Source organism: Cyclopterus lumpus, chromosome 3, assembly GCF_009769545.1.
Source record: "Cyclopterus lumpus isolate fCycLum1 chromosome 3, fCycLum1.pri, whole genome shotgun sequence".
In the NCBI taxonomy this organism is placed as follows: domain Eukaryota; kingdom Metazoa; phylum Chordata; class Actinopteri; order Perciformes; family Cyclopteridae; genus Cyclopterus; species Cyclopterus lumpus.
This window is the reverse complement of record NC_046968.1, coordinates 27,552,241-27,564,949: the sequence shown is the minus strand read 5'-3', so window position 1 is coordinate 27,564,949 and position 12,709 is coordinate 27,552,241. Positions and strand designations below refer to the sequence as shown.

The 12,709-nt window shown below is 41.8% G+C and overlaps 2 protein-coding genes across 2 annotated transcripts; one reads left to right on the top strand and one right to left on the bottom strand.

The window, feature by feature from the left end:
* Positions 1–3,793: 3,793 nt before the first annotated feature.
* LOC117750301 (proteasome subunit alpha type-4) lies at positions 3,794–7,086 on the bottom strand. The gene is made up of 9 exons (XM_034561459.1): positions 6,971–7,086; positions 6,538–6,564; positions 6,400–6,442; positions 5,825–5,987; positions 5,649–5,726; positions 5,237–5,325; positions 4,991–5,121; positions 4,753–4,876; positions 3,794–4,029 (listed from the first exon to the last, which is right to left on the bottom strand). The coding sequence occupies exons 2-9, from the start codon at positions 6,538–6,540 to the stop codon at positions 3,875–3,877; spliced, it is 786 nt and encodes a 261-aa protein (XP_034417350.1). The 5' UTR covers positions 6,541–6,564; positions 6,971–7,086; the 3' UTR covers positions 3,794–3,874.
* An 82-nt stretch (positions 7,087–7,168) lies between these two features.
* LOC117750292 (solute carrier family 25 member 44-like) lies at positions 7,169–11,539 on the top strand. Its single transcript, XM_034561448.1, has 4 exons — positions 7,169–7,461; positions 8,711–9,375; positions 9,561–9,688; positions 10,161–11,539. Exons 2-4 carry the CDS (start codon positions 8,748–8,750, stop codon positions 10,350–10,352), a joined length of 948 nt encoding a protein of 315 aa, XP_034417339.1. The 5' UTR covers positions 7,169–7,461; positions 8,711–8,747; the 3' UTR covers positions 10,353–11,539.
* The last annotated feature ends 1,170 nt before the right edge of the window (positions 11,540–12,709 follow it).

Genomic DNA, 12,709 nt, shown 5'->3' with positions numbered 1-12,709 from the left:
TCTATCTCCTCCTCCTCTATCTCCTCCTCCTCCTCCTCCATCTCCTCCTCCTCCTCCAGCGCTCGTAGGGATAACATACCGCCTCTCCTCTTGTTTGGATAAGTTAATGCTGAGATGTCAGCCTCGGATCTGATGTATACCACCTGCCTTGGCCTCCGGCTGACCTCGTACTCTGGCTCCCACTGAAGAGACATTCCAGTGTGTGTGTGTGTGTGTGTGTGGGGGGGGGGGGGGGGGGGGGGGGGGGGGTCTGTGTTTACACTGCAACAGATTGAAGCTCTCTCTCCCTCTATCTGCTTCATCCCGACGGACAGTAGTGGGCCTCAACACGCCCCCCCCCCCCCATCCATGAAAACACCAAATGGGAGGGAGGCTTCGAGAGCGTCGAACACAGAGGTCTAAATTCTTGTAATATCCTAATTCCCCGCAGACGGGGGGGCCATCTTCTTTTAGACTGGGCCTCAGGAGAGGGGTGGGGGGGGGGTCCGGGTCGTCCAGATGCCAGGACCCTCCCACTCGACGCTGTGAGAGCAGCTCATGTGAACACCGTGACCTCACTGCGTCACGGCCTTTTAAATGAATCAGCGCGGTTGATTTACAGTCTTTTAAGTCCGCGCAGGGGGAATAAAACCCAGAGAGTTCTGCTGGAGCTCGGTGTGAAGCGGGTCTCGGCTCAGCTCGGTTTACGCCGTAAAGTCGAGACTTTTTTCTCGTCTTCGACAAGTGACCGTTCGAGAGGCCGAGGCAATATTTCATAGTCAACACTTCACAGTCTGCGACTAACGGCATCAGATCCTCACGAGGTGTCGACTGAAAAGAAGTCTTGTGTCTTAGATGCGAGTCTCAATAGAAAATTATGAAAACATCACTTAAAGAGTCTGTTAACACCTGTCAATCATATTACTTCAACTTTAATAATACTTTCTTTTGACTAAGTCTCTCTTTTGCACATTAATAGAGGATTCTGTTATTTTAACTTGTGTTATCTTATCTTCACAAGGACATGTGCTTCTTTTGTGGGATAAACTTGTTTATGATTGTTAGTTTAAATAAAGACAGACGTGAAATTCTGAGTTTAACTGACAACAACAAATATGTGACCGAGCAAATATTCTTATTTTTTTATCAACTCCCCGAATTTTCTTATGGGTTAATTATCTTTAAACGTTTGAGGCTCTTGTGTTGCTCATACAACACTCAAGCTAATTTTAGTGTAAACACTTTTAGAGCCAACGTCATGGTTACGTAATGGTACTATGGAGGCGCTGTTGCTCTAGTTTAGCTTAGCTTGTTGCTAACTTCCTCAGCTGAAGGCCTTAATATCAGGGACATGAAGAGAAATGTTGCTAAACGGCAAAACCTCTAAAAAAAAAAAGAGATGAAGAAACGGTCCACAGCTGGACTTGTTTTCTGCTCAGCTAACTAAGTAGCACACGACTGGCAACTTAGCTAGCTTGTTTTCTGCTAAGCTAACTGAGCAAACACAAACAACAAAGCTAAACACAACCAGCAACTTAGCTAGCTTGTTTTCTGCTAAGCTAACTGAACAAACACAAACAACAAAGCTAAACACGACCAGCAACTTAGCTAGCTTGTTTTCTGCTAAGCTAACTGAGCAAACACAAACAACAAAGTTAAACACGACTAGCAACTCAGCTAGCTTGCAAATTCTGTTGCGTTTTTCGTGCAAGATTGTAATAATTTAGCGGCTGGCTAGTTAGCTAGCTTGGTAGTTCCACCATGCTTTCGTGCTACACTGGATGCAGAACATGAGCCAAACAAAGCGGTCCGGGTCTAACCTGAGGTCTGCCTCTCTCCACGTTATTATGATTTCCACTGCGTGAAAGCTGCATGACAATAAACTAAAAACTAAAAAAACACACAATGACACAAGACGTCTTTTAAAAATAGAAATATATTAAAATGTACAGTAAAGATATGGTAAACAATCAAAGAAATAACAAGTGCATATTAATATATTAATAGATATATTAAATTGCCTAAGGAGATAAAATGTAAAGACAATATAACACAACTGTCAACTAAATAAATACAATAATTGGTGTGAGTTATGCTGGAGGACTTTATTATTCAATAAACAATCCCGACTACTGGCCTGCCTTCACGCAGCTGAAGTTATCATTCTGTGTTGCAGTTACCTGCATTTTCATTGGTGGTGAATTATCTAAATTTCCCTTCGAAATTGATAAAGATCTTTCAGTTATCCGTGGACAGAAAAGTGACATAATTGTCAATAAGTCTCAAACAACACAAAGGTGTGAAGGCGGGGAGACTTCAGGAGAAGAAGATGCTCTGAGGTTGACCTCACCGCGTCATTAGAGCACATGCTGCAGCATTAACGACAGCTGGCATCAACCCAGTGGCGACCACCTACAGAGAGGTAGCACGTCCCAAATCACTGGACAGCAAATGCAGCATGCCAAAAATACCACGATGTCCTCCTACGTACAGTCACATCCTACCGGACGCCGGCCAGCACGCCGTTTTTCTGTCAATTCTGACCCGTAATCCTCTGCACAGCGGACATATGAGCGAGAGGGTTCAAAGGTTAAGGCGCCACGTTATGACAAGTTAGCGGTACGTCCCCGGTTGTATGCACACGGCATGCAACAGTGAATACTTTGTGAGGTTTTGGAACGCTGCCTCGATCTTCACATTCATCTTTTTGGCATTTTTGACTCATCAAAACTCCCCAAATGACATTTAACTCATTACCTCCAACGCTGCTGACGGTTTGAATGTGTTTAACCCTGCGACATATTCACCATCGTACCACTTAAGAGATCCATGTACACCTGCAGCATGAATATATACTTATTTTTTAAGACAATAGACGTGACGTTTGATGTATTTGAGTGACAAAATATTGTTGCGCCTGCATGTCAGTGAATCTGCGTTGTCCAGCTGTGTGTTTAGTAATTATTGGTTTGGATCCACTGTAACTACTAAACAAGAATATAGTTGGTATTTTTATTGTGGTGCTAGCTTTGCATTATTTGGGGATTAAATAGCACCTTTCTTTTATGATTTACACCAGAGATTCCATCAGTGAACACTATCGCCATCTGGTGGTAAATAGAGGAAATAACACTTTAAAGGGAATCCTTTTTGTCTAAAAAAATGGCTTCTATTTTTTCTTTTTAGTGTTTAATTTATTTACTTTAACACAATTCCTGTTTTACTGAAATCAGACATAAAAAAAATTAAATATCCAAAGTTCTAGTATTGACTATTTAGATTTTTTGAGCGCAAAAAGAGTTTCATTTTTGGAAATGCAGATTTAATTGATTCTAATAAACCTGGAGGCCGAGCGTGAGATTCATTAGGAAACAAATATTTTAAATTGGAAATTTAAATTGTCATTATAATTTTTTTTAAATGCATTCAACTATTACAAAAAGGAAAACTCTTTTGAGTCACTGAACATGTGACAGTAAAGATGCACCCAGAGGACTGATGGCTCCATCATGTGATGAAAAAACAAAACAGCAAGTAAACATGCTATATATATATATATATATATGTATATATATAAATAAATAAAAGACCAGCTGTGCCTCATATTAAGTTGTATACAACTTGTATAATTAATTTTGGGCACTGAACTAATTCTGGTTTAATAATCGTGTCCGTCCTATTTATATTGATGAGATCAGTGTTTAAAGATAATTATTTTCATTTATTTCTTTACTTCTTTCTCATGTGTGAAAACAATTGTTTTGAAAACGTTTTTAATAAAAACTCGTCTACAAGGATTCAGACCACACGTCCAGCGGTTTACAAACTTTTAATGTAAAAGACAAAACACAGGATTTGGTGACATGAGGAAAAAAAAAACTAATTCTGATTCTGCTCATTTGTCCTTCTCCCTCTGCTCCTTCTCCTTCTTCTCCTTCTCGGTCTTGGCCTCCTCCGCCTCGTGCTTCTTGATGAGCTCCTCGACTTCCTTCTGCTTCAGCACTTTGATTTTGGTTTTCCCGTCTTCTCGCGTCAGAGTGGCGATTTCCACTGAAACGGTCAAAACAGCATTGAGTTATTTTATTGTTTGTTTATTGTCCTACATCTACATGGAAGAACCAAGGAGGTCTCTGGTGCTACCGTTGAGCTATAACACTGACTCCAGGTCAGGGACAAACACTGATTAAATGAATCCGTCTGTCACAGCAAGTATTTTGAATTTGAGGTCCGGTAAAAAAAATGATGTTTCCTGCTGCACTTGTTGGTTTTTCAGGAAACGGTGATATAATAAATAATTTCAATATTAAAACAGAAAAGTTTTGATATTTATTTTGGGGCAAATTATTGTTACATTAAAGAAATAATAAATTAAAAAAAATAATAATCAATAAATTAGTCGTTCTACTTCAATATTGCCTTCTTATTTAAAACAAAATGTTACAAATAAATATATATAAATAAATTCACTTTATAGTTTAATAAAATTTTACAGGAATTATAATTGTTAACCTTTTTAATGAAGCAAAAAATTGGTCCAAAACTCTCAAGAGCTTTTTTGATTGACTCTCAACGGCTCTCAACATGGCGGCGTGTGAGCCAGCAGCTCTACGGTGGACGTAGTAACTCCACTATTTATTTACATTGCTGCTATATTAATGCTCTGAACGTTGCTTATTTCTCCTTTAAGCAGGAAAAAAGATAAGTAAATAAAGTATATATATTATATAAACATAGAACGAGTTGATCGGACAGTTTAAGGGTTTTGAGTCTCACCTTTCTCCGCCGACAGCTTGCTGACGTCCATCGTCTTGTTGAGGACTTTGACGGCTAACGCCAGAGCCGAGGACAGCTTCATCTCCCCCTCTTTGAAGTCCTGCTTCAGCATGGACACGGCAGCCTGAGGTCAAGAGGTCAAACAACAGGGGAAGAGGAGAGTAGGCATTACGGTATAGATATATTAAGAAGAAGAATACATTTTAGGTTGAATAAAACAAAACAACTTCAAACTTACAGCGCTATTGTTACCAATACAGGTTGCCTTCCAGCCTCCGTAGTTGCCACTCGGGTCACTCTGGTACAACTGGAAGCCGTAGTGTTTGTCCCAGCCCATGTAGAGCAGAGACACACCAAACGGCCTCTTACCTGTCGAGAAGAACCACACAGCCGTCACAGAAAGTCAAAATCCACCTGCGTTTCTAAACACGACACGGAAGAAAACAAGCAACCGACTAGACGTGTAAACGACGGTGCAACTCGCCTCCGAACTGCGTGTACGCTTGTTTGATGTCGCACAGGGCTGTCACCAGCTGCTCGCAGGGTATCGGCTCCTGGTACTGCAACAAATACCTGAAGAAGAAGAAACGGGGTCCGTGGCGGTGAATCGGACGAAACGGGAAGAAACCGAAGCGATGCGCATTCAGCAAAGTTCATGAAGAGAAGCGGTTCATTTCAGTCCGGAGACGCGTCAACAAATCTACGATCTGTATTTACAGGCGTGTATATTTAAAATGTTCTGGTAGAGAAAAAAAAGACATTTGTTTAATTTCTTTCTCCCTCCGTTTATCACTTAAATTAATTATTTTTATATTAAAGATTTGTCTATGAAATGTGCTGAACATCCACAAACCTACAACAGGTTATTTGGGAGATCCCTACGCTCTGAAACTCACCTCTGTGCAATCAGCCGCAGCTCATTCGTCAGCACATTAGCATCCGATGTGATTCCAGCAACGCTGCAGGCCAAGTCACTGTGAAGAGAAAACGCCACGCGAGAGATCAGCGTCAACCCGAAGAAGAAGAAGAAACTAAAAGGTTTTTTTCCGCCTCCGCAGCTCGATCCACTCACTCGTTGAGCTTGTAGATCTTCTCGGAGAAGAAAACCTCGTCGAGCAGTTTGTGGATGTTGCGTCTCTCCGCCGCCAACAGCACGCCGTCGTTTGCCAGAATCCCCAGGCACGTTCCGGCGTGACCGATGGCCTCCATCGCATACTCCACCTGGTAAAGGCGTCCTGCGAAAACAGAGTCACAAAAGATGGTATCGACGTGGGTGGAAAAAAAAAGTGTAAATCTAAAACACAGCCGAGTAGCCGGAAACAAATAATTGTAATATATACGGTCCATTGTGGTCATTTCTTTAGAGCCTTCAGGTGCACATCATGTTTTTTTTCTACCATACTTCACTGATGAGGGTCATGAGATCAGATCAAAAAGGTCAAGCTACTGTTACCAAGGTCAAGAATTGTTTTTTGTGCTAAAATTAGGCAAAGTGTGTGAAAGTTAAAGAGATGAAATCTTGACCTTCCACCACGTCAACATGGGCCACATTTATAGAGGACATTAAATGACATAATGCACGCGAGGTATAGAATTAGAAATGTGATGAATTGGTGCAGTAATAATGTAATAAAAAAAGTTACTTGCCTTCTGGAGAAAATATGGTTGTTCGGGAATCATATCTACGAGACTTCACAACAAATAAAAAAAACAATACGGATATTGAGCCGACAGAAACAAGCAGGAGCATATGATGAACATACATGATTATAAACAGCTCCTCACCATCTTTTCCTGTCGCTCAAACTGTCACTGCAATAATAAAACAAAAAGTTAAAGAGATCCATGGAGCAACCAGCAAAAAACAAAACACTGAGAAGAAGTTGTTTCTGCGTCAACTGGATACAGAAATAAACACATTCCTTCCCTATAATCTGAAGAATATACACACGTAAGAAAGTCTCTGTTAATGTATTTGCACGAAACGCTAAACTCACAACAACACGCATCGTTTAAGATCCACAGACCCTAAGCTAAGCTAAGCTAAGCTAGCAGCTGCTGAATGAATCTGCAGTATCTTAGCGTGCTAGCCACCTAGCTTGCTAGCTCACAGTAGAGGCAGTCCTCTGGCTGTACGCAGTCAAACTGTACTTAGATTTTGATATTTATGATGTAATATCACAACACTTTATTGAAGTATGAAATACTAATACTTTACCTGGCGTGAAATGGGTATAATTTAGCGTAGGCCGGCGGAGCTAGCTACTTTCAGTTTGACGGTCCTCTCACGCTCACCGGTAAGCTCCGCCCTCCTGCGTCTCTGATTGGCCGAAGCTCGTTGCTCTCATTGGTTGGAGTTCATGCGGAAGGAGCGGTTGAAAGCGACATAACGCTGACCTGCGGTCGGCAGCAGAGCACCGCAAAGCATTCGGCGTGGCTGGATTTTTAATAGAAGAAGAAGAAGCTGTTGTGTGATTGGTTGTTACAGTCACGTGCTTTTTGAATGGGAACAGGAAGTAAGCCGACGAGCAAGACTGTAGCTAGCGAGTACGTCGTTGCATTATGTATACAAGCAATTGAAGGACGCTACTCATAATTACACTTATATATATTTATGTATATTCATATTGTAATCGACTGATTGACATGACGTTCAAAGTCTGACACAGATTCCGCACGTGACCTTGTAATAAACACCTGTCCGAGGAGGTAAGTGCTTGCTAACGCTCTATAACCTCAGGGCTAGCTCAGCGTTAGCTATCACGAGCTCCAACCACGCGAGCATGTCCTGTTAACAACATGCACGTTTTTATTTATTATTATTAAAACACCCGGTGTTTGTCTTTGTTTGGACTTCATTGGTTTCACATGAAGTGTTGTTGCTCGGGAACAAGGTGTCCTCTGACCGGGGTGTCGCCTATGGGGGTCAATTCATAAACTGGCATATATAACAGCAACATATGTAACAGCAACACATGTAACAGCAACACATGTAACAGCAACACACGTAACAGCATCATATATGTAACAGCAGCACATGTAACAGCAACACATGTAACAGCAGCATACGTAACAGCAGCATATGTAACAGCAGCATATGTAACAGCAGCATATGTAACGGCAACATATGTAACAGTGGCATGTGTATGTAACAGCAACATATGTAACAGCATCATATATGTAACAGCAGCATATGTAACAGCAACATATGTAACAGTGGCATGTATATGTAACAGCAACATATGTAACAGCAGCATATGTAACAGCAACATATGTAACAGTGGCATGTGTATGTAACAGCAACATATGTAACAGCATCATATATGTAACAGCAGCATATGTAACAGTGGCATGTGTATGTAACAGCAACATATGTAACAGCAACAATGTGGCTCGAAGAGGATCAGAGGAATAATTCGGCAGTTAGATTGAGCTTGTTTTTCCTGGCGCGTGACCTTTGAACTCGCACACAAAGATAACTGGAGATCAATATTGTTGCTCAAGGAGAAGACAATGTCAGGTATAAAGTGAGAGGAAATACATTTGTCATTGTCAGTTCTCAATACCTTTCTGATACAAGTAATTAGCGTTTCAATGTTCCTGTTTGAGGCCGTTGTTTCAAATCAAATGACAACATTGGATTGGTTGGATGATTTTTACAATTAATGCAATGTATCCATCTGCTAATATGCAAGTAGCAAATTTGTTGAATCCGACCCGACATTAAATGGCTGAATGTGTGTTTTAAAAGCAACTTCTTTTATACGTTTTAAACAGAAGCGATTACATTTCACGTCGGCAGTATTTAGGTCGAGTTATCTGACGATGATACTCTTGTTATCTTTAGTGAAGGAAGGTTTGCTCAGTTTTCAGTGAGACATCAAACTACAATCTCCAAGGTCAACAATTAACTAATAAACTCTCTCGGTTTACTGACCTGTACTGTGTTTGAATGCAGGAATCAGTCTGATGAGGGGGCACCTACAGCTGTCAGGATGCAGCAGAAAAGGAACATCCAGATCATTGAGTGGGAGGACCTCGACAAAAGGAAGTTCTACTCCTTCGGGGTGTTCATGACGATGACCATCCGGGCCACCGTCTACCCGGCCACGCTCATCCGCACCCGGCTGCAGGTGCAGAGGGGCAAATCCCTCTATGGCGGCACCTTCGACGCCTTCTTCAAGATCCTGCAGGCGGAGGGCGTCCGGGGCCTGTATCGCGGCTTCATGGTCAACACCTTGACGCTCATCTCGGGCCAGGCTTACATCACCACCTACGAGCTGGTGAGGAAGTACACCTCCCAGTACTCCGACAACAACACGGTCAAGTCACTGGTGGCGGGCGGCTCGGCCTCCCTGGTCGCCCAGAGCATCACCGTTCCCATCGACGTCGTCTCCCAGCAGCTCATGATGCAGGGCCTCAAGGGAGGGGAGCACCTCACGCGCTTTCAACTCGATTCCGACGCGGGAAAGTCTAAGAAGGTCTTCGGCCAAACCAGGAGCATTATGGCTCAGATCTTTGCTGCCGATGGTTTGCGTGGCTTCTACAGGGGATATGTTGCTTCTCTACTCACTTACATCCCAAACAGTGCCGTCTGGTGGCCTTTCTATCACTTTTATGGAGGTAAATGGGAAACGCATGTTTTCTAAACTTTAAAATAACAAAAAGAAGCGCTGCACTGTTAAAGACCTCGACGTTTGTGTTTTGCCATGTATTAAGTGTTCCCAGTGCATTCATACATCTGCAGGGAGAATTAACCCAGCAGTCCGCGCCTTGTGGTTAATCAAGTGTCTTTAATGTTCCGACAGAGCAACTCTCTAAACTGGCTCCCAGTGACTGCCCCCATCTCATTCTACAAGCCATAGCTGGACCTCTCGCGGCTGCTACTGCCTCAACCGTCACCAACCCGATGGATGTGGTCCGAGCCAGAGTGCAGGTACTCACTGTGCATCCATCAGCAGAGGTCGGGGGGGTCGAGAGCTTCGAAAAGCTGGCGGAAAAAAAAAAAAGTGCCTCGAAGCACAACGTGTCAGATGTTTCTCAATAGCTGAAGCTACAAATGTTAATAATTAAGTCAGCTTTCTTCTTCATATAATAAGTCACTCTTCTGGAAGCGTTTCCTGTCCAGGGACAGAAATCAAAACGCTGTGACGGGTTCTGCTTCTTAAAACAATAAAACGGGCCGAGTCGTGAAGAAGAGCCAAAAATCAACAGATGTTGAGAGGAGTAATAATTGAAGGATGTAAGTTACAGAAGCGAGAGGCTCTTACCCTGAAGGTTGAACATGACCATAACAATAAAACATTATGCACAATAATAAAAACGTGTTGTTCCACACTTTGGTGTGATTCACAATAAAACATATTATTTATCGTACCGTGTGTGTGTGTGTGTGTTTCCTCGTCCAGGTCGAAGGCCGGTCTTCGGTCGTGGAGACCTTCCGGCAGCTCCTCAGAGAGGAGGGCTGCTGGGGGTTGACCAAAGGACTGTCGGCGCGCATCATCTCCTCCACGCCCACGGCCGTCGTCATGGTGGTCGGCTACGAGACGCTGAAGAAGCTGAGTTTGCGCCCGGAGCTGGTGGACTCGAGACACTGGTAGACCCCCGCGGGACCACGTTTCAGCCCCCGAAGGACTTCCCGTTGAAAACACTGGAGGAAAGAGGTTTATTTACAATGACGACTTACGGGTACACACTGACATCGCTTACACCAGACGCGGAGCATGTTTTACATCCACAGGGAAATAAGTAAATAAGATCACGTTTCAGCACGGTTGCCGTGGATACAAGTGGACTTGATGGTTGTTTGTGCTGAAACAAATCTTTGTTTTCTCTTTAACCGGCTTTCTGTGTCTTTTGATCTTTTAACTTCTGGCCTTTTTTTCTTTTTCTTTAAATCGCTGCCTTCATCGTGTGATCGAGACCGACGAGATCAGCTTTTTTTGCTTTTTGTTTAAATTTTGGAAGAAAAGAAAAAAAGTAGGCGTCAAGACGTTGTTCATCATGTTTATCAGCTCTGCGCTGTCGGTATGTTTTATTGACCCTTCGCTAAGTCCCGCCCCTCGAGCGCCGATTGGCCAATCCTAGCCCATCATTAACTAGCACGTCTGTCTATATATATATATCCACATACTTAAAAACACACGTTGTAGATTCTTCTTTCCCCAAAAAAGTCAGCTAATATGTATTCAGGAAGTGCAGTTAGTGACAGTGTGGGCTCCATGGTAACGGAGCTCTGAGTGCGGGAGGGGGCGGGGCTTCGCGAAAGGGTCAATTAACAGAGTCAAAATAAACAACCATGCAGAACGGTGTCCACGTACGGAACAATATTTAATCCTAATTTCTGTAACATACTTGCGTGCTGTGGAAAAATATTTCAGCGATTTTTAAACGGGTGAATAAATGAATTTAGAAGTAAACGGTGAAACTTTACGGCACAACGTGTGATTTGTGTCTTTTCTGGTTAATTGTGTAAATAATGCGTCTTCGGGGAATTTAGTTTCTTTTTGTTTTGGAGGATTATGACCACAGAAGAAGTTTCCCCCGACTTTATTGTGTTCAAGAGTTTTCCTTTGTAACTTAAGCTTTTGAGGAAAAGGTGAAAATAAAATTGTATTAAGTTTTAAAAATGAGATATTATATCTAGATATTAGAAGTTGCTTCTGTGTATTTTTTTACTTATCAGAAAGGGTGAATGTTTTACATAATTACAAAAGTTACACATTTAACAATGAACTCATTTAAATTTAGACATTAAAGTACAAAAATAAAAGAAGAGTTTTTCTTGCTTTTTTGGAAAGGTGCTGAAAAAAATGATCAATTCTCCTTAAAAATCTTATCAGATGAACCGGTTTGTTTAAATGAAGCAATAACGTCCTTTAAATCTGCACATTTTGTATCGTTGTTTAACACCTGATGAATCTGGAATACCTCGTAGATTCATTTATTATCTTTTAAAAGGCATGTTTTAATAACACTGAACGACAACTTGCTTCATTTCCTAAATTCCATCTGGACAGAAACAAAATAAAACTCACCAGAAACTTCTTGTTTGTTTTTCCCAGTTTCATCCTCTGGATCCTGAAGATGATCATTAGTGAAATGACACGGAACGAGTAAAATAATAATACAATATGATTCGTTAGGCAATTAAAAGTGAAATAAAGAAATTCGACCTGTAATGCAAATTTGTCATGGAATTATAATTGTATTTTTTATTCATGACAGAGAAAATGTACCCCAGAAATCTAACAAAATAAATCATTTTTGGGGATTTTATTGCATTCTCAAAGAAAAATACAATAAACGGTAGTCGGGAAGCTCCATTTTGTCGTTTTAGAAATGAACCTGGGAGAAAATCTAACTTGAATAAAACTAAAAAATGTTCTTGAATAAAAAAAGCAGAAAAAACTGCATTTCTTTGAGTCTTATTTTGAAAAAGGGATTTAAAGCCAGAATAAACCTTTCAAAAACATAATAATAGTATTAAGATAAAAGTTTAAAAGCAGAGCGCTCAAAGCTCATCACAAACTTACTTTCCTCAAAAAAAACAACAACAACAACAACAACTCAGAGGTGAAGCTCGAGACCCGGCGGCCCGATGACGGATCGCTCGCCGCTCCGCTCCGTACATTAATTATCACGCGGCGCCTAGAAGGCACTTTGTCAACGAGATGGATGAGAGAGGAAACACAGCTGACTGGTGTGTGTGTGTGTGTGTGTGTGTGTGTGTGTGTGTGTGTATGTGTGTGTGTGTTTTCTCTGGCGGCCATCGGCTACGTTTAAGAACTTAATGCTTCAGACTCGTCACAGCGAAGGAAATCAGCGTAGCATGAAAGCATGGTGGAAGTGGCTAGCAGACAGCTGGCTAGCTAGTTGGCTAATTCCACCATGCTTTCATGCCACGCCGGTTACCTGAAGTATCAGTCGTTTTTACAGCAGATGTTTAAGGGTCAAT